General features: G+C 32.4%; 3 protein-coding genes across 5 annotated transcripts; 1 reads left to right on the top strand and 2 right to left on the bottom strand.

Moving 5' to 3' along the window:
- Positions 1 to 1,137: 1,137 nt before the first annotated feature.
- Positions 1,138 to 4,787, top strand: LOC122605106 (T-complex protein 1 subunit eta-like). 3 transcript variants are annotated; one of them, XM_043777987.1, is made up of 15 exons: positions 1,138 to 1,258; positions 1,477 to 1,516; positions 1,645 to 1,680; positions 1,762 to 1,863; positions 1,952 to 2,191; positions 2,448 to 2,608; positions 2,717 to 2,813; positions 2,892 to 3,011; positions 3,095 to 3,211; positions 3,328 to 3,423; positions 3,524 to 3,613; positions 3,704 to 3,743; positions 4,156 to 4,193; positions 4,269 to 4,337; positions 4,583 to 4,787. In XM_043777987.1, exons 2-15 carry the CDS (start codon positions 1,514 to 1,516, stop codon positions 4,604 to 4,606), a joined length of 1,233 nt encoding a protein of 410 aa, XP_043633922.1. In that variant the 5' UTR covers positions 1,138 to 1,258; positions 1,477 to 1,513; the 3' UTR covers positions 4,607 to 4,787. The 3 variants fall into 3 exon arrangements, with proteins under 3 accessions (XP_043633922.1, XP_043633920.1, XP_043633921.1); XM_043777985.1 differs by having other exon boundaries at positions 1,139 to 1,258; positions 1,762 to 1,875; XM_043777986.1 differs by having other exon boundaries at positions 1,139 to 1,258; positions 1,474 to 1,516; positions 1,762 to 1,875.
- A 1,771-nt stretch (positions 4,788 to 6,558) lies between these two features.
- On the bottom strand, positions 6,559 to 8,795 carry LOC122604250 (sulfite reductase 1 [ferredoxin], chloroplastic-like). The gene is made up of 5 exons (XM_043777140.1): positions 8,529 to 8,795; positions 7,988 to 8,122; positions 7,768 to 7,884; positions 7,513 to 7,671; positions 6,559 to 7,089 (listed from the first exon to the last, which is right to left on the bottom strand). The coding sequence occupies exons 1-5, from the start codon at positions 8,793 to 8,795 to the stop codon at positions 6,883 to 6,885; spliced, it is 885 nt and encodes a 294-aa protein (XP_043633075.1). The 3' UTR covers positions 6,559 to 6,882.
- A 7,432-nt stretch (positions 8,796 to 16,227) lies between these two features.
- Positions 16,228 to 20,593, bottom strand: LOC122604325 (sulfite reductase 1 [ferredoxin], chloroplastic). The gene is made up of 8 exons (XM_043777213.1): positions 20,275 to 20,593; positions 19,153 to 19,935; positions 18,760 to 19,056; positions 18,377 to 18,574; positions 17,659 to 17,793; positions 17,439 to 17,555; positions 17,185 to 17,343; positions 16,228 to 16,762 (listed from the first exon to the last, which is right to left on the bottom strand). Exons 1-8 carry the CDS (start codon positions 20,464 to 20,466, stop codon positions 16,556 to 16,558), a joined length of 2,088 nt encoding a protein of 695 aa, XP_043633148.1. The 5' UTR covers positions 20,467 to 20,593; the 3' UTR covers positions 16,228 to 16,555.
- Between the last annotated feature and the right edge of the window lie 1,759 nt (positions 20,594 to 22,352).

The raw sequence follows: 22,352 nt of genomic DNA, 5'->3' as shown, positions 1-22,352 counted from the left end.
AATCTGGAACATTAGTTTCTTGTCTTTTCTTGAAAGAAAATTGTTCTTGCAAAATGAAAAAAGGGTTAAATGTAAATTTCGTCCCCGTGGTTTTCTGAAAAACTACAAGGCCGGTTTTTAGGTGGTTCATGTGACACTAGAGGGCCAAGCCCACCTTTTTTTGGGGCCCACATTTATTTTTATAAAATTTGGTTATATATATATATATTTAAATTTTACATATTTAGTACAAAATATATGAAATTGGTGTATGTGGGTTAATATAAACTATGAAATGATATAAAAAGCCCATGAACCACTATTAACATGATTACAACTGACATCCTATTCCAAATTACCACTGATTCATTGATTGAACAATTCATATTATATGTATAAAACTAGATTTTAGACTCGTGTTCAATACTGGACACGAGACTTACGATATTATTAATATCAGATATTAATATATGTAACTCATAAAAGCTTATAAGTTCAAAGTTTATTAAGTGTTCAATTCAAATGTCAAGAATCTTAAGCTAATAGAATGAAAACTAATGTAATAAAAGAATATTAGAAACATATACTCTCCTTCATCACTTGAAAGACTTCTTTATAGACTAAATTTGTTGTAGTCTTTTTTGTCTTTTTATCTTTGTCACATATAAACACCTTAAAGTCCCTTCTCGACTTAACTCGAGATACTACAATGTACAATTGTCACGTGGGGATATAACAGAGGGATGTTGATGGTAAAGACAAAAATTCCACCACGAGGATGAAAAAAAATCAAAAATCAACAGAGAGATGAAAGACTCATCTTTCAAATAACCACATAACGAAATTTGCATTCAACCCATGAAAAAATAAAGAAAAGATGTTCAAAAAGGTGTCATTTCTAGATCTTTTCTTGACCATCCAACACTTTGCAAATGTTTCTATGATGTTGTTATTGGTCTATCACTTCTTGCTCTTGTTGGAGTGAGCTAAAATGTAAGTAATCTTTTGATGAAACTAGTTTTCGTATCTATTGTTCTACCATTATTCCAAAGTTGTTTATAACGTTTTGCGGTCACTCGGCGGTCGACCGTGTAAGTCCCTCGATATGTCAAAGACGGTCAATTCATATAACATTTAAAACAATGATAGTCAAAACAATGATAGTCAAAGACGGTCAATTCAACTGGGACATCAAAAACCCCTAATTTCTTTCACTCCACCTCCTCGTTTCTCCCTTTCCCGCGCCTATCGCTCATCATCTTCTTCTTAAAGATCCAAGGTAAGAAATCAATGGGTTAAGTCGGATTATATATATTATATATGTATATATACACACACGAAATGGATCAGACTTTGCAAAATTACGCACAATTTTCTGTTTTATTGTTATACATATATGGATCTGTATGTATTTGTGTAATATATATTTTTTATTTATAATATATTTGTGTGTATTAATTGTATAATATACTCCAACTGTTGTGTCCATAAAAGCAGGAAGGAATCCCGGCCCTCTCATCGGTGATCGATAATTATGGTAATTCGGCATCCTCATTATCGATCAGTCGGTAGTTTTTATTATTATTATTATTATTATTATTATTATTGACTAGTAATTAACAATAGTTTGTTTGATTTTTTTGTTGAATTTGGCTGTACCATCAGTCTATAGAAGAAGACTACTGTTTGCTTCGTGATGAGGTGCGTATGACATTTTTCATTCTTATATCCCCTAAACTATTATTCGTTCATATTTCTTATATACATATGATCTGTTGGCAGGATGTTGTAACACCTCTTCTCAGGATGGAGCTTGGAAAAGAGGCCCGAAGCTTGATTCTAAATGGCGTTCCACCTCAATTAATCGCTAAAGTTTTCGAAAATGTTAGTCGTAAGGTACATGCAAGTTTGTTTTTATTAATTATTATTTTTTATTACTTAACATCATCATTATCAATGCATTATGTTGTAGGTCGTTAAGAAGATCAACAAATACGCTGTAAGCATGGAGGATTTTGACATGAAAGACGTACTATCCAAATACTTTGCCACTCAACTTCCGACACAACTGTTTGAATCTTCTCGAAGTCATATAGCAAACATTATTGTTGATGCTGTCTATGCTTCAGGATATGATTATGAGGGTGCTGGTCCTTATGAGATTGGTATGGATGATTTTGAAGATGGGTTCAACCTGATTGGAATAAAAAAGGTACATGCCTATTTAACCAAGTATTGGTTTTCCACTCTTTTCCTGTTGGTTTTATTTACTTTTAATTTTTCTAAGTATATATAAGAATTTGCGTGATGCGTTTGCTTGCATGTTTTGTTGAGAAATTCTTTGATTTTTTATGGTCAGTTTGATATATACGACTCCACGGTGCAACTATATATTAGAACTGTTATGAGAATGCAATGTTATTTGATTATTTAATTCATATGCATCATTTAAGTGTTCTTTTCTCTAGGTTTTGGGTGGTTGTGTGGATAACTCTTTTTCTGTAGAAGGTATCGGCATCGTGTTTAAACCACATGTTGATGGTTTTGAGAATCTGGATGTGGTTGAGAATTCAGAGATCCTGATCATAAACGTCAAGCCTGATCTAAATTCCCAACTAAAGGATATGAGGTAGATATATTTTTTTATCACTTTGTCAGATATATTTTTTTTATCACTTTGTCTTGCTTATTAGGTTTCTTCATGGGATTTTGACACTATATTCCTTTGTATTCACAGCCTTGAGTTCATCCTAATTGATATACTGAAGAATCTTGTGAAGAAGCGTCCCAAGGTCGTTTTGACAAGTCAAGCTATTGACAAGGATACAAAAAAGGTGGTTAACATCGATTCTTTCATGCCAATGAAACCCATTTCTTATTTTTTTAACTTCTGTTACTTTTTTTATCATCAGGTTTGGGCAAAGCGATGTATATATTTTGCAGATCTAGTTTCTGAAGATGATCTAGATCGTATTGCAGAAGCAACTTTGGCTAAAACGATATTCTACAACCATAAATATCAACTAAGAATAGTAATCCTCTTCTACTTTGAACCCCTCCCTTCAAATGAAACTATATGCTTATTGATATCCTGTTATTTAAATTCTTGGAAAAGCGTTTTGGGACTTGCAAGAGTTTTCAGCAAAAGATATATGGAAATGAAGTGTTTGGCATATTTAGTGGATGTCCTAGAGGCAAGGCAGCCACTATTGTTCTTTATGGAAATGACCAGGTTCTTCCCCATAAACTATTTGATCTAGAGTATACATTGGAGTACAAAAGGTTTTAGCTTTTAAACCAAAATAATGTTGAATCAATATTGATTATGTAATCTTGATTTTATAATAGTACATTGAAGAAGCAGAGATGTATGTACGTGATCTGATCCCTGAAGTGAGGAGTGTCATTAAGGAACACACATTAGTTGATGGTCGTAAATTCTATGTATGTTTTCTGTACTTATTAGAAAGTGATCACAAACTCGTTATGTTTATGGTTTAATGATTCTTTTTATTATTATTTATTATTATCATTATTATTGCAGTACAATCTAATCCAATATGTACACGAAGAGGCAGACAATGCAGACGAAGACTCAAAACCAATTATAAATGCATTTGCTAAAGCAATTAAGGTAGGTTTTTGTCAGAATTTTTAAGATATGTTTATTTTTCCATGACTTGTGAATGAAACCAATTGAATACCATGTTGGTATGTTGAACAGGCTGTATCAGAATCAAGTCAGATTCATGCAATCGCTCCTGGTGTGTCTCATGCACTACTTGTCTAATTTTTCAGTTCAGTTGTATTTAATCAGAAACCCACAACTTAAATAGAACTTGCTAGTGCAAAGTATTCATTAATGTTATACACCAAAAATCATTATTAATAAGTATTCAACATATGTTGTATAGAATTAGCATTTAATATTTCGTAACTCATCAAAAGTCAATTTAATATTAATTGTGGGTCTAATGTTGTAAAAAGTGTAAATTAAATGCATTATAATCATTGTTATAATACAATGTTTTCACCTTATTTTCTTGCTTGCTTGTGACGGAACACAACTAAAATTGGTCCAATCTATAGGATAAGTGGCTGGCTACATTTTATCTTCTAGTGAGGTTTTGTAAGTGTTTTCATTGTGTCACTTATGTTGTAATATGCTATAAACAGGTGTGGATACCGTTGTGTGGGAGCCACCATCTGTAAAGGTAATACTTATTTGTTTATGTGTTTTTTCTTTGCTAATATTGGGGAGTTTCCTTACTTGATAATCATCAATACAGTTTCATGCCATTCTTCGTGCTGCTGATGTAGTCTGCAGTCAGTTACTCGACGACAGTTACTTAAAAAAGGTAGTGCAACTCTTGGTATTTCAACTTGTCAGTTTATTTCCAAACTTGATAATATGCATATCTGGATGCTAAAGCAGATCCATAAGGAAAGAAGTCAAATTCAATGTGTAAGGGAATACATTAGTCCTACATTGCTTTGTATTCGTAGTTAAAAATATTCGTTTTCTACCTGAACCCGTTATCCAACTCGTTTATCGTCACCACTAAGTTTTGGTACCAACTGTTTGAATGTCGTTGAATCACAGATGATGGGAGCAACAAGTTCATAATGGAAGACAAAACAAGTAAGAGGAAAAGATGTCAAGCTGACAATGTTTGTGTGCTTATTACTAGTATTTATCATGTTGACTTTGACTTAATACCTACTTAATCACTTCCTTGTGGTCTTCTAAGCACAATTTGGTTTTGTAATACTCTCTAAGCCCTTTCTTATGTAGTCATCTTTATCTAGATATGTTGTATATGCCTTTTTATTAAGCATTTTGTGGGTTTTGCAAACTCATAATCTAGGTAAAAGGTAAATTTCTGGTCACATGTCTCTGAAATACATATACATCTAGATACATTAGTGATATACATGTAACAGGTCAATTTTGCGGTAACAATTTTTCATCCGTTTATAGGTAAACAGGTCAAGTTGGGTTAGTTATGGCTTTACTTTTGCCGTATTTTACGGTCCAAGCTCATAAATTTTAGTTTTCATTTTAGATCAGCTAGCTTTGAAATCTTTCGTGTTTGATCTCTTTACTGTATCACTTTAGTCCTTTAATCAAGCTGGTCATATGTGTTACCAAGTGAATTCAAAATGTGCATAAAACCTTAAAGTTCTTGTTGGTTTTAAATGAAGGTTCCTGTGATGCTTAAATAAGATTGATGTTTGATACAGATTTTGAGTTTGTGAATTGTCATTAATAGTGTGTAGTTTGACTGCCTAAACATAGTTAGTTTGAATGTGTATAATAATACCTTTTATGTTAGGAATTTTTAAAAAAATATAACTTTGTGAGCGGGCTATTAGTTCGAGGAAGAGTAAATGGTGGTGCTTGTATGTAGGTGTGTACAAAAAAACCAAAACCCCAAAAGTGAACCCGTAACTGAACCCGGTCAACACCTGGTTTTGACCCTAACCGGTTCGGGTTTGATCCAACCCGGCGGTTACTAACCGGTTTGGTTTTGGGGATTTTTTTCGGGTTGAAACCGGTTGAGATCGGGTCGGGTTTTGACCAAAAAAAACGTTCAATACCCTATCAAAGTTTGACTACAAACCGGTTCGGGTCGGGTTGAGTAGAAACCGGTCTTTCTACACCACTAGTATGGTAAGAATTTAAGTTTATGGTTCCGTTTTTTTTTATGTGCATTGTAATGTAGTTATAATAAGCCACTAGGTCATATTTTGTTATATTTTATTTCTTATCTGTCTGTTGTGTTTGTTCATTAAATTTAGATTGAGGTCAGATGAGTAAATTTTTATCAGAAGAATTCATATCTGTTGAACAAAAATAAGGGTATTGTTCGTGAAAAACATGCAAATAATGTTTTATTTATTGAGTTAAGTGGCAGTCGAATATGTCTTTGCTAATTTCAATAAACTTTGTACAATTCCCAGATGTTAGATTGTGTAGTACATTTTTTGTTACATTAGTTTATGAAAATAGGTTGCAGAAAATTTATCCGCTGGAGAAGATGATGACTTGGAAAATAAGACAACACGTAAACTAGCTTTAACTAGACCACGAAAATAAAAAAGCAGATTTAGAAGTTTCGGAGGAGATCCTGATAGAGTGATAGTAGAAAGTAGCATCACTAACATGGATGAAGAGACATAATTGCCCACAGCTAAGCTTGAGAAACCTCAACGAAGAATGCGGAAGAAAGGTAGTCTTGTGTTCATGGAAAATGATTGAATAAATCTGGAACAAGTATCAGGTTAAAATGAGTGTGAGCAAAAAATTTCAGAGGCCGGAAACGTGAGTTTTTCTTGATATCACCGGATTTCCTTTAGAATTGAAAATGGTCATGAAAGGACAACATCACAACCCAAGTTTGCCGTTATCAAAAAAAGATCGTTAGATGAAGTAAACAAAATTCACACGGATATATAGGCATATAGCATTATTCTGTTAATTGAAAACAAATCGCATTTTACAGTGATCAAACAATATTCATAACAAGTGAAGAATGACATTTCATACATAATTGATTGAACCACGATCGAACAGGCTTTTAACATCTAGAAATTTATTGATATAAACACCAGATGACAACATCAGACTACTTCAAACAAAACCAAATCCATTTCCCTTGGACCTGAGAACTCAGATCCTCATTTGGGTCAGACTCAAAACCAAATACTACTCTAAGAAGATAGAAAAACAAAATGTCAAAACAAGCGTTCCAACAGTAACGACATACACAGATATAAATCTGAATCAACGGCTAAATTGAAACACACTAAAACATACTCTTATTCTGGTCATTTCCATGAATATCGAGAGAAGAGCAAAATGGTAGAACAAAAATACTCGCTGCTCTGACATTCATGATCTTACTGGCCTTTGCCATTATGCTGGGAAGCAGCATAATTACGAATGACCTCCATTGCCAGTTGGTGAGCACTCTTATTCTCAATCCTTGCAAGTGCATCCACAGCTTCATATGTTTCCTTGTCTGTAAAAAGCTTCAAGTAATATCTTGATGACGATTTTGGTACTCCTTGGCACTTGTCAACTACTTCTTGAAGTTTCTCAAATCCCTGTGGGCAAAACACATCAACCCATGTTATTCCAAAAAACGACCAGCAGAGATAGATTTCTTCATTATTGAGAAGGCAATTTTGACCCATTCACTTGCTTATGTCTTGTATCAATTGAAAAAAGGTATAATAAATGATTTGCTAAAAGGAAACGGGTCAAAAGTCGTCTCGTTAATACATAAAGCCTCTAAAATAATATACTACAAAACATGCATTGTAACTGAGAATATATAATTTCTGTCATCATGTATGACACACCAAATACTATCAACTATAAAGCTTCAAAAAACATTTTCGGACTAACCAACCTGACCCATATTGACCTGCTCAAATACTGAACCACTAAGACCCCTTGCCCAAAACCTGCCTGACCCACCCATTTCTCCACCTCTACTTGAAAATAAATTTGGATATGTGTCTCACCATGCGATTTGTGAAGTCGCCAAATGATTCCTTAGATTTCCTGTTCAATCTCCAGCTGTAGAATAATGGTTCGAACACCTTCTCAAGGTCGCGAATCTTAACCTTGTTCATGAAAGTTCTGGCTAGTGAAGTTTGAGCTGGTGTCCCCCCAAGCCAGATCTATAAAGATACATCATTTTCAGTTACATTAGAAATATTAACAACAGCATGAAAACTCGTTGAACCAAGTCAAAAATGAAACGACCGACAATTTACCTGATAGCTGTTAGGACCATCACCAACTAATCCGAGTTCAGCCATGTAAGGCCGGGCACAACCATTAGGGCAACCAGTAACTCTTACTACTATGGATTCGTTATACGGGAGACCCACCTGAAATAGCAATATGCACGCTTATTAATAAAGATTATAAACAAACTTATAGAACACAATGACCAGTTACATCTTTTATATTAAATTCCAATTAGAGTAATACCTTCTCAAATACAGCCCGAACCCGCTTAAGGAGGTCAGGAATCCCACGCTCAGCTTCAGTTATGGCAAGAGGGCAGAGAGGCAGAGCAGGGCATGCCATTGCAGTTATGTTTAGGGGATCCACATAAGTAGGGGGCTGCCAAAAAATAATAATTTCCGGTATTTAATATCAGTATTCAGTAACACTTCCTACAGAAAAATATATCAAGTCCTAATGAAAATTAGCTAGTAACTTAGCAAGCTTGTCACTAACAGATGAAACGGGTACTATTTTGAATCATCATTTTCACTATATAAGCATTGCATATCAATGCAACCCATATCACAAACATAATTAGCTCATTGGTGCTTCATCTCAAGTATTAGATTCCACGTCAGCGATTCATACTGATTACATCAAATGTTGGTTGTCAAAAAAAAACACATCTTGTACCAATGGGTTCTTTCTTCAACCCTGGTGGACAAGGAACAAGTTCTCATACATTGTTCCTTTCGAACTGGATAAGCTCTTCTTGTATTGCTTCTACCCAGCTTGGATCTGCCATAGCCTCGTCAATCTTCTTCAGTTCAATCAGTAATAAGAAGGTGACGTTTAAGCCATGTTTACTTGTGGTTCTTCTAGTCTCCCCACTACTTGGATCTCCAACGATCTGTTCAATTGGATGAGCTTTAGTCCATTTAGTGCAAGTAACATGGTGATCCTTTTCCGTTGTAGCAACTAGAGGAGGATCAGCCCAAACTACTTCAACATCCTCATCAGAATCAATGAGGTCACGATTTACATCATGAAATTCTTCAGTTAAATGCATATCTTGAAGAACTGGAGGAGTTTGAACTGGTTCTGATGCTAGAGTGACACGTACATCAAATCGGGATTCATGATTTTACTAACGAATGTATGTCTAGTATAGTAGATATTATATGCAGGACTAAAGTTAAAAACGTGTTATATGAAGAAAACGTGTTTCAACGGATAGTATACCACTTCATCCACAAGAATCGGGATTGATAACAGATTTACCATGTGAAGAATCACTCACAACGGTCATCTAAGCAAGTCCAGGAAAATTCCAGATATTTCGGAAATATGGTTCAACATCTAGCTCTATAAATAGAAGAATGTCTCACTCAGAATAGGAGGACACCACTAACAGAACACATACTACATGCACCAGAATTTATCATACAAGCAATCATCCACTCAACAACAACAAATTAGTCACTTGGCAATTATTAGTTGTATTATTCATTCATTCATTCATTTCATTGTAATCGTTCATAAACAGAACTAATAATAAATAAACAGGTAGAGGGTCGATTGAATCCTCCCGGGGTTTTTTACCTAAGATTACTTAACTGGATCAAGGGTTTTTCCTCGTCAACAAAATTTTGGTGTCATTATCCTTTATATTTTTTCTTTAAGATCATAGCATTAATTTACAATACTTTATTTTGTCTTCAACAGTTTTTTTAAATACTCGAAGTAATTCTGTCTCAAAGTCTTTCTCAAAACTCTTTTTAGTCAAAACTCTTAGTTTTAATTATTATTGTTAAGAAAACTTTTCTTTTAATTGAAGATCTTTGGACACCAAACCTCACTTACAAATCTTCGGTTCTTGAGTTGTCTAAAATCCTTTCTAAAATTATCTTAGGTAATTTTTGACCAAAACACCTTAATTTTGCAAATTCTTAGATTTGGAAGAAAAAGGAAGAGGAAGAGAAAATACATTCGAGACTCATACCCTGATCCATCTTAGATCTATCCCAAATTATGCTTATAATATATACATTTTCGGTTTTTAAAGATTTTTGTGTTTATACACAACATATATATACAATCCGATTAGATGAACTACACACACACACACACATATATATATATAAGAATATTATGGGATTGGTTAAACCTTAATTTTGCAAACTCTTAGATTGGGAAGAAAAAGGAAGAGGAAGAGAAAATACATTCGAGACTTATACCCTAATCCATCTTAGATCTATCCCAAATTATGCTTATAATATATATTTTTTCAGTTTTTAAAGATTTTTGTGTCTATACACAACATATATATACAATCCAATTAGATGAACTACATGGACAAATTTGTATAGAAAACGACTTAGGGTCGAAAACCAATTGATTTCTTACCTTGATGATGATGAGAGTGAAAAAAATTATAGGGATTTGGGATGGAAATTCTGATCAAATTTGAGATGAGTTTTTTTGATAGACTTACAAAACTATTTACATGGTTAAATATATCTTATCACAATACCACCTACCTCATTTAATAAGATAAAAATATCCAATAAAATGATGCCAAAGTGTATAAGATTTTCTATCTTTTTTTCAATCCTTATCATCAATATCATATATTCTATCTCTTTTGAAATTTTTATAGAAACGCATTATATTATTTTATATATATATATATATATATATACTAAAAACTTATGTTATTATATAAGTTCTTTATGCATAAAAGGTACAAGTTCTTATAACGCATAATAATTTTTATTAGTTTTTATTTTAACCCTTTAAACTTTATATTATTTCATTTTTATCTCACATTAAAATTTTCGTTAAGTTGTCCTTTTTAAATTTTCTAATTGAATATTTGACATACATTTGGGTTTAAAATATTGTTGTGTAAAAAACGTATTTTGCAGCAACGCGCGGGTAAAAAACTAGTTTTATTTTTAAGATGGGATCCTCTAAAGTTAGTGAAGTTAAACAATTATTAGCCATTAAGTTAAATCAAAGGCTAGCATTGCTGGTGGACAAGGAACAAGTTCTCATACATTGTCCTTTCGAACTGGATAAGCTCTTCTTGTATTGCTTCTACCCAGCTTGGATCTGCCATAGCCTCATCAATCTTCTTCAGTTCAATCAGTAATAAGAAGGTGACGTTTAAGCCTTGTTTACTTGTGGTTCTTCTAGTCTCCCCACTACTTGGATCTCCAACAATCTGTTCAATTGGATGAGCTTTAGTCCATTTCGTGCAAGTAACATGGTGATCCTCTTCAGTTGTAGCAACTAGAGGAGGATCAACCCAAACTACTTCAACATCCTCATCAGAATCAATGAGGTCACGATTTACATCATGAAATTCTTCAGTTAAAGGCATATCTTGAAGAACTGGAGGAGTTTGAACTGGTTCTGATGCTAGAGTGGCACGTACATCAAATCGGGATTCATGGTTTTACTAACGAATGTATGTCTAGTATAGTAGATACTATATGCAGGACTGAAGTTAAAAACGTGTTATATGAAGAAAACGTGTTTCAACGGATAGTATACCACTTCATCCACAAGAATCGGGATTGATAACAGATTTACCATGTGAAGAATCACTCACAACGGTCATCTAAGCCATTTCTTCAACGTAAAGAGCAAATCCAGGAAGATTCCAGATATTTCGGAGATATGGTTCAACGTCTAGCTCTATAAATAGAAGAATATCTCACTCAGAATAGGAGGACACCACTAAGAGAACACATACTACACGCACCAGAATTATCATACAAGCAATCATCCACTCAACAACAACAAATTAGTCACTTGGCAATTATTAGTTGTATTATTCATTCGTTCATTCATTCATTCATTTCATTGTAATCGTTCATAAATAAAACTAATAATAAATAAACAGGTAGAGGGTCGATTGAATCCTCCGGGGGTTTTTTACCTAAGATCACTTATCTGGATCAAGGGTTTTTCCTCGTCAACAAAATTTTGGTGTCATTATCCTTTATATTTTTTCTTTAAGATCATAGCGTTAATTTACAATACTTTATTTTGTCTTCAACAGTTTTTTTAAATACTCGAAGTAATTCTGTCTTAAAGTCTTTCTCAAAACTCTTTTTAGTCAAAACTCTTAGTTTTAATTATTATTGTTAAGAAAACTTTTCTTTTAATGGAAGATCTTTGAACACCAAACCTCACTTACAAATCTTCGGTTTTTGAGTTGTCTAAAATCCTTTTTAAAATTATCTTAGGTAATTTTTGACCGAAACACCTTAATTTTGCAAACTCTTAGATTAGGAAGAAAAATGAAGAGGAAGAGAAAATACATTCGAGACTCATATCCTGATCCATCTTAGATCTATCCCAAATTATGCTTATAATATATACATTTTCGGTTTTTAAAGATTTTTGTGTTTATACACAACATATATATACAATCCGATTAGATGAACTACACATATATATATAATATATATAATATATAAAAATATAATATATATATATATAGGTGTTTGTTCATTTACATCCTTAAATTTCTATGAATCTCAAGGGCTTAATCTTAGCCTTTGGATCATTCCCATCAATGGTTAAGATTAACATTTACCTCTAATTAAAAATAAAACACGGAGGGGTATTTTCGTAATTTACACTCAAAAAAAGAATCTTATCTTCCAATTCTCTCATCTTCTCTATTCACCTGATCAAAAAAAAACACACACACACACACAGACTCTCTCTCTCTCTCTCTCCCTATCTTCTCCTCCTTGGACAGTGACCACCACCACCACCACCATATCCGACCGCCGCCACCACTACCACTACAATCTGGATCTTCATCTCAAATCACTAGCAACAACAACAAATGGAAGATGATGTTTTAGATATTATTAGAGTGATATTTTATGTAGTTTATATAAAAAATGGATAAACAAACCATTTTTATCCATGATTTGTAGTTTGTTCTCTTATTTTTGTTTTTTCATATGATAAGAAGTTGTATCTTTAGTTGTTGTTGTTTAAAATTTTTATAATGAGTTTTGCCCACAAAGTGTTTGATGAAATGTCTAAACCAAAGTGTATGTACGAAATCAAATTTTGAATATGAAAGTGTATGCTAAAAATCATTTTTGATTTTATATATGATTTGTTTAAGGAAGCCATTTGTTTTAACTAAAATAAAATCATATATGATTTTGTATATATTTTCCCAAATGCATACGTATAATCATTCTTATGGATAATTCAAAAATGATTTTGTATAAGTATGAATAAAATCAAAAATGATTTTGTATGGATAATTCACACTATGTTTAAAATCATATATGATTTCAAACGGTTATATTTTTATGCAACTTATTTTGGTTTTGACTCGATGTAATAAAATCAAATATGATTCTAAACAATGATTTTAAATATTTTTCTTTGTAATAAAATCAAATATGATTTTGTATGGGTATGTCACAATGTTTGCTTAAAATCATTTATGATTATGAATAAGTTTCAATGTAAGAAACTCATTTCATTTTGTCACATTGTGCTATACAGAATCATATATGATTTTCTATAACTATTACCCATGTATACGTAAAATCATTTTTGATTTTGAATAGTTGATCTTGTATAAATTATGATTGTGTATGGAAAGCATATAGAAAATCATATATGATTCTAAACAATGATTTTAAATATTTTTTTTTGTAATAAAATCAAATATGATTTTGTATGGGTATGTCACAATGTATGCTTAAAATCATTTATGATTATGAATAAGTTTTAATGTAAGAAACTCATTTCATTTTGTCACATTGTGCTATACAGAATCATATATGATTTTTCTATAACTATTACCCATGTATACGTAAAATCATTTTTGATTTTGAATAGTTGATCTTGTATAAGTTATGATTGTGTATGGAAAGCATATAGAAAATCATATATGATTCTAAACAATGATTTTAAATATTTTTCTTTGTAATAAAATCAAATATGATTTTGTATGGGTATGTCACAATGTATGTTTAAAATCATTTTTGATTTTGAATAGGTTTTGTCACAATGTATGCGTAAAATCATTTTTGATTTTGAATAATTCATTTTATATAGGATTTTCACACTGTAAGAGTAAAATCAAATATGATTTTAGGCATAAGAACACAAGTAACTAAAACGTCAATACAAAATCAAATTTGATTGTACAAAACAAAGTTACAAAACACAAATCTATAGAATCTATATACAAAATCAAATATGATTTTACACATACTGTTACAAAAACAGAAATTTCTATAATCTTTATACATAATAAACTATGATTATGAACATAAAAGTAAACAATAACAGATAACAAATCGAAATTGATGTTACTCATACATTTTCACAAAACAAATGGAGTTTATATCCACAAACCTATACACCAATTTAATATAAAATCATTAAGTTGATTAAATCACAATATCAAACATTGATTTAGACATTTCATCAAACACCTTGTGCAATACTCAATCAAATGTGATTTGATATTAAATCATATATAAGAAACTTTGGTTCAGACATTTCATCAAACACCTTGTATGCAATATTGTACCAAACAACAAAGTCAATTGAATAATTAATAAAATTTAACAAGTTCAAATGTTAGAATAAATCTAATCACATATTATCAAATTACATTTGATTATCACCTGAGAAAATTAGAATTCACATAACAAAAAGTCGTAATGTTCGTATTCAATACATCCTTCAATGATATTAACTTCTCAAGATCCATTGATGATGAATGATGAAGATGATGATGACGACGGAAATGATGGTTGTGCCATTTCGATTGGAACGCGACGGTGACCTAAACACGATGAGGGTAGTGGTGGTGGTGGTGATTTCCCAAGAGGGGGAGTGAGAGAGAAAGAGAGATCTCTGTTTGTGTTTGGAACTAGAAAAGAAAAAAGTGGGATAATGTACAAAATTACCAAAGTACCCCTCCGTGTTGTTTTTTTTTTTTAATCTCAGCCGTGGATTGCTTTTGATCGAAGGGCTGAGATGCAGCCCTTTGGTTTCACCACTTTTTGTAGTTTCACATGAGTACAACTCTATATATATATATATATATATATATATAAAAGAATATTATGGGATTGGTTAAACCTTAATTTTGCAAACTCTTAGATTGGAAAGAAAAAGGAAGAGGAATAAAAAATACATTCGAGACTTGTATCCTGATCCATCTTAGATCTATCCCAAATTATGCTTATAATATATATTTTTTTCAGTTTTTAAAGATTTTTGTGTTTATACACAGCATATATATACAATCCGATTAGATTAACTACATGGACAAATTTGTATAGAAAACGACTTAGGGTCGAAAACCAATTGATTTCTTACCTTGATGATGATGAGAGTGAAAAAAATTATAGGGATTTGGGATGGAAATTATGATCAAATTTGAGATGAGTTTTTTTAATAGACTTACAAAATTATTTACATGGTTAAATATATTTTATCACAATACCACCTACCTCATTTAATAAGATAAAAATATCCAATAAAATGATGCCAAAGTGTATAAGATTTTCTATCTTTTTTTCAATCCTTATCATCAATATCATATATTCTATCTCTTTTGAAATTTTTATAGAAACGCATTATATTATTTTATATATATATATACTAAAAACTTATGTTATTATATAAGTTCTTTATGCATGAAAGGTACAAGTTCTTATAACGCATAATAATTTTTATTAGTTTTTATTTTAACCCTTTAAACTTTATATTATTTCATTTTTATCTCACATTAAAATTTTCGTTAAGTTGTCATTTTTAAATTTTCTAATTGAATATTTGACATACATTTGGGTTTAAAATATTGTTGTGTAAAAAACGTATTTTGCAGCAACGTGCGGGTAAAAAACTAGTTTTATTTTTAAGATGGGATCCTCTAAAGTTAGTGAAGTTAAACAATCATTAGCCATTAAGTTAAATCAAAGGCTAGCATTAAACCAAAAATATTTTTTTAGTTAATTGATTTACTTTAAAATTCAGATTTGCTCTTTTGACCTTATGATAGGAACTTGCGCAATGAGGCTGAGAACAATACATAGCATCCGAAGCCATAACAAATTTAACCCTATTAACGTCATTTTGACCAACCATCAACTTATAGATCGGTATATATGAACTTGAGACTTTAAAATATCCCGTTTAAATATGAGTGTGAGCAAAACATTGCTCGGGTTGATAACGCGAGTTTTTCGTGATATTACCGGATTTCCTTTAGAATTGAAAACGGTCATATGAAAGGACAACATCGCAACCCAATTTTGCCGTTATCATAAAAACAAATCGTTAGATGAAGTAGACAAAATTCACACCGATATACAGGCATGTAGCATTATTCTGTTAATTGAAAACAAATCACATTTTACGGTTATCAAACAATATTCATAACAAGTGAAGAATGACATTTCCTACTTGATTGATTGAACGAGGATCGAACAGGATTTTAACATCTAGAAATTTATTGATATAAACACCAGATGACAACATCAGACTACTTCAAACAAAACCAAATCCATTTCCCTTGGACCTGAGAACTCAGATCCTCATTTGGGTCAGACTCGAAATCAAATACTACTCTCAGAAGATAGAAAAACAAAATGTCAAAACAAAAGTTCCAACAGTAGCGACATACATCGATATAAATCTGAATCAACAGCTAAATTGAAACACACTAAAACATGATCTTATTCCGGCCATTTCCATGAATATCGAGAGAAGGGCAATATGGTAGAACAAAAATAGTAGATGCTACGGACATTCATGATCTTACTGGCTTTTGCCATTTTGCTGGGAAGCAGCATAATTACGAATGACCTCCATTGCCAGTTGGTGAGCACTCTTATTCTCAATCCTTGCGAGTGCATCCACAGCTTCATATGTTTCCTTGTCTGTAAAAAGTTTCAAGTAGTATCTTGATGACGATTTTGGTACCCCTTGCCACTTGTCAACTACTTCTTGAAGTTTCTCAAATCCCTGTGGGCAAAACACATCAACCCACGTTATTCCAAAAAATGACCAGCAGAGATAGATTTCTTCATTATTGAGAAGGCAATTTTGACCCATTACTTGCTTATGTCTTATATCTAACGGGTCAAAAAGGTAAAATAAATTATTTGCTAAAAAGGAAACGGATCAAATGTCGTCTATTTAATACATAAAGCCTCTAAAATAATATCATATTACAAAAGATATACATTGTAACTGAGAATATATAGTTTCTGACCTCCTGTTTGACAAACTAAATACTATAAAGCTTCAAAAAACATTTTCGGATTAACCAACCTGAACCATATTTACCTGCTCAAATACTGAACCACTAAGACCCCTTGCCCAACCTGCATGACCCACCCATTTTTCCACCTCTACTTGAAAATACATGTGAATATGTGTCTCACCATGCGATTTGTGAAGTCGCCGAATGATTCCCTAGATTTCCTTTTCAATCTCCAGCTGTAGAACAATGGTTCGAACACCTTCTCGAGGTCGTGAATCTTAACCTTGTTCATGAAAGTTCTGGCTAGTGAAGTTTGAGCCGGTGTCCCCCCAAGCCAGATCTATAAAGATGCATCATTTGCAGTTACATTAAAAAATTAGCAATAGCATGAAAACTCCTTGGACCAAGTCAAAAATGGAACAACCGACAATATACCTGATAGCTGTTAGGACCATCACCAACTAATCCGAGTTCAGCCATGTAAGGCCGGGCACAACCATTAGGGCAACCGGTAACTCTTACTACTATGGATTCGTTATACGGGAGACCCACCTGAGATAGCATTATGCACACTTGTTAATAAAGATTATAGACAAACTTAAAGAACACAATGAGCAGTTGCATCTTTTATATTAAATTCCAATTAGAGTAATACCTTCTCAAATACAGCCCGAACCAGCTTAAGGAGGTCAGGAATCCCTCGCTCAGCTTCAGTTATGGCAAGAGGGCACAGAGGCAGAGCAGGGCATGCCATTGCAGTTATGTTTAGGGGATCCACATAAGTAGGGGGCTGCCAAAAAATAATAATTTCCAGTATTTAATATAAGTAACGCCTCCCACAGAAAAATATATCAAGTCCTAATTAAAATTAGCTAGTAACTTGGCAAGCTTGTCACTAACAGATGAAACAGATACCAAAATTTTGAATCATTAATTTCTCTATATAAGCATCAATGCTTCATATCAATGCAACCCATATCACAAACATATTTAGCTCATTGTTGCTTCACCTCAAGTACTAGATTCCAAGTTTGAGATTCATACTAACTACATCAAATGTTGATTGTCAAAAGAAAAACCCAGAGATAAGCGAACTCTAAATGTAAATCGACAGGACACAATTACTCTTCACCATTTTTGAAGGTTAAGAATGAAACAAGTCATCTCTGTCTAGTAAATTTTAAAGAAGACATTGAAATGTATCAAATGTTACACATGAACTTTCAAAAAAATATTGTCTCCAACTCCTATTATGATATATGCAGACCCACAACATACATTGCACACTAAACCTATTCAAAACTTTAAATCAGTCACAACTTAAATATATGCACAATTTTATATGAAAGCTCTTTGAATTACAGTCGTCTTACCAGCAGACCACCTTGTGCTAGAGCTACAGTGATTGGGCGTTTCCAAGAGGGACGGATGTCACAAAGAACAATGTTTTGGTTTGGCGTGATCCGCACATTTAAGTTATACTTCTCAATTATTTCTCGTAATGTCTTCTTTGTTACCCCCTTAACCCTGCCACTATCAACATGGAGCCCACAAAATAAACGCCCATCACCCTGCACAAATAAGCCTAAGTCATCAACTGAATAACAATGTGGAATTACAAGTATGAGCTTTCTGAAAATTATATTGGACTTAAAACAAAGCCATCAATGCAAACCAAACAATGTGAGCAGAATTTGTAAGAAAAATGGACTTCTATTTACATGTCGATGTATTCTGAATTTCTGATAGAACTAACCTGCTCATGCCATCCGAGATGGCTTTTAAATTCCCACTCAGGTAACTCCCGGGTTGGTTCAAATTTCCTTCCATAGTACCCTTCAACAACAGATCTAAACTTTTCAATCCCCCATGAATCTATCAAGTACTTCATTCTGCTATACCTGCGGTCATCTCTCCTGCCATTTTCACGTTGTGTAACAACAATAGCCTTCACTGCATACAAGATATCCTCTTTAGGGACATAACCTATAGGATCTGCTAGGCGAGGAAAAGTGGTTTCCATCCTATGTGTTCTTCCCATGCCACCACCAACCTGAAACAAGATATATGCGCTTAATATTACTATCTCCAAACCTGAAGTAATATATATAAAAAATGACCAAGACAAAAAGCGGGTAAGGTGGCATACGTATATGTTGAAACCCTGAGGTTCCCCGTTATCGTCAGAAACAACAACAACACCAATATCATTTGTGAAAAGATCAACAGAGTTATCCGTAGGGACAGTAACTGCAACTTTGAATTTCCTTGGTAAGAACTGAGTTCCATATATGGGTTCAGCCGAATCAGGGAAATTAGTCCCATGAGAATTATCATTGCGAGCTTTCACAACTTCCGGAGGTTCTGCAGTCATAAACTGTTCTCCATCCACCCACATATCATAATAAAATCCCGACTGTGGGGTCAAGAGGGCAGCAATATTATCTGCAGTTTGCTGCGCAAAAAGGTAATCTTTCCTAACAAAAGGAGCAGCAGGAGCAAGAACATTTCTATTAAGATCACCACACGCACCGAGCGTTGATCCCATATTTCTAATAATTGTGCTCATCACAGTCTTAAGATCCTTCTTAATGACCCCATGGAGCTGAAAAGTCTGTCGGGTTGTCAGCCGAAGTGTCCCTATCCCAAACTGATCAGCAAGATCATCCATTGCAAGGTAAAGTTGATTGGAGACTTTCCCACACGGGTTCTTAGTACGAAGCATAAACGAATACGACCTTCCACCTCTCTCGTCTCTATCATATTGTTGATAGCTTCCATGGAACTTTATGAGTTGGGTAGCCGCCTCGTTTATATTCGGTGCATCGGTTAATAACTCCTCGTTAAGAGGGTATCGTATGTAGTTACTTTGTTCTTTAAATATCTCAACCTTACTCCGTTTTGTCTCCACAGAAGTTTCCGGCTTCACTGGCTGCAAACACGCAATTAAAAAAAGTGTCACCTATCTCCAAAAGATGTGACATCAAATTTTCAATTGCAGACTTAAATAAAAAGCTTATTATTAATTTAACTTTTATATATATATATATATATATATATTATTTTAATGCATCAAAATGATTTTTTTAAGTGTTCTTATTTGATTGTCTCCATATATATATATATATATAAAGGGAAAGTAAATATATACATATATATTGTGTCTATATGCATGTAAGTATCTGTATTTGTAGATCTATCTATCTAATCTATATTATCGATAATAATAATATATATATATATATATAATATAGAGGGAGAAGAAATGTACAGTAGAAACAGCTCTGATAAGGGAAGGGGAGGATGAAAAGAGACGTGAGGGAGTTATGCGTTTATTTCTCTCCAATAAGAAAAGAGAATAAGTAGATGAGTAGTAGCTGCTGCTAATCGAATTCATTTTAGGTTGAATTTGGGTCGGGTTACCGGCCACAATCGATGCCGCCGCCGCCGCCGGTGCATTCATCGCCACCAACTTTTACTACTATTTATTACAAATATTATATATTGTTATAATTTGTTGAATTGAATGAATTCAAAACACACACACAAAATAGGGTTTATAAGAAAAAGGAAGGAAAAGGAAATATGAAGGGGAGTGATGTATAGATAGATATACAAAGTGTATGTATCGGATGGATGGTGGTTGTTTAAATGGCGACTGATGTTTGTGTGGTGGTCCTTTGCTTTTTTATACTTAAAATTAGTGCGTCTTTCTTTCTCTACCTCACGTGCCTGTCACACTCCTTTTATTTATTCAATCAGCTCAGATGCCTCTCACCCCAAAAAACCCACGCGCTCCATTTCCCACTCGCCTTGCATTTGTTATTCCCCTTTCTAACTTTTCCATTTACATTTTTATTTTTGTTTTTATTGAAACACAAGACTCTTTGGGCACGTTTGGTTATAGAAAATATTTTATAGTTTTTCATTTTTAATTTTTTAGAAAATGAAAACTAGAAAACAAATAAAAAATTTAAAAACGTATTCTAATTAGAAAACTTGAAAACATGTTAGAAACGTGAGGGGATAGGAGGAATGAAATGGAAAATGAAAATGAAAAATAGAAAATATGAAAAAAATGTTTTCAAGTTATCTATGGAAAAATGAAAAACATTATTTTTGTTTTTTTGGAAAAAATTCTTAGAAAACTATGATTAGAACGCGTTTTCTGTTTTTCATGTTTTCTTACAAAAGGAAAACAAAGGGTTTTCCGCAACCAAACACCTCCTTTATATCTCACTTTTTTTATATCCCGCTTATAGGAATTAGGTACTATTGTCAATGTTCTAAAAACCATTATTTTAGTCATATCGGTGTACAAAATTTTCCGATATTACCGGTATTATCTATATTACTGGGTGGTACGATTATTTTAATTTATTTTATTTTATTTTTTTAATAAAATCCTATAAAACTTTTTATAATTTAATGAAAATAGTCAAAATACAATTACAATTCACACAAAAATAATACCAAATAGGTATTTCATAACAAAATATAAGTTTTAAAGTTACAAATAACAAAAAAGAATAACATTAAAGTATAAATGCATAATAATAAATAAAAAAAGATTTAAAAATTCAAAAGAATTCAAAAAAATGAAAATACCGGAAATACTGGATTGGTAATACCAAAAATACTAGAATTACCGTAAATACCGGCTGATATTGAATAGTAAAAGTATCGAAAATTATCGGGCTTAAAAATACTATAGTACCTTCCGGTATCGGTATATACCAATATTTAAAACATTAACTGTTGTTGTATATTATTTGGGGATGAATATCCGTTAAAGTTACAAATAGCTTTATTAGTAAAGTCGGGTGAATCATGACTTTTGAATTATAATTAAAAGTCAAGATTTAAACTCATATTTAGATTTAGACCTTTTATTTTAATCCAAAACTTAAGATTATTAACTTTATTAGTAAAGTTGGTTTCAATTTTAGGAGATCTCAATCCATCATTTGATTTTTTTTAATTTTTTTTTGAAGTAATTAAGAAATTGATTGCAATTAACTACAGACATATAAGCAAACTAAAATCGATTAAAACATCTTATCTTAGACTAAAAAAGATCGTCATTCTATATAATTTGAATTGAAAAAACCTTTTCCACTTTTAAATAAAACAGTGATATTTTTTAAAAAAGAATTGATAATATGATTCAAATGTTATGTTTAAAATATTAACATATTCACAAAAGGTTGATCTCTATTGTCTAATGTGTAGGTTATTCATCCATGAAATAATATTAAGCATCCATGAATAACAATCCATAAATATCGAAAGTGATTATGTTTAATGTGTAAGTTATTCATCCATGAAATAATATTAAGCATAACTTTG

This window comes from Erigeron canadensis, chromosome 6, assembly GCF_010389155.1.
Source record: "Erigeron canadensis isolate Cc75 chromosome 6, C_canadensis_v1, whole genome shotgun sequence".
Taxonomy (NCBI): Eukaryota; Viridiplantae; Streptophyta; class Magnoliopsida; order Asterales; family Asteraceae; genus Erigeron; species Erigeron canadensis.
Note: the sequence above shows the minus strand (reverse complement) of the source record. Positions and strands in the feature narration are given on the sequence as shown.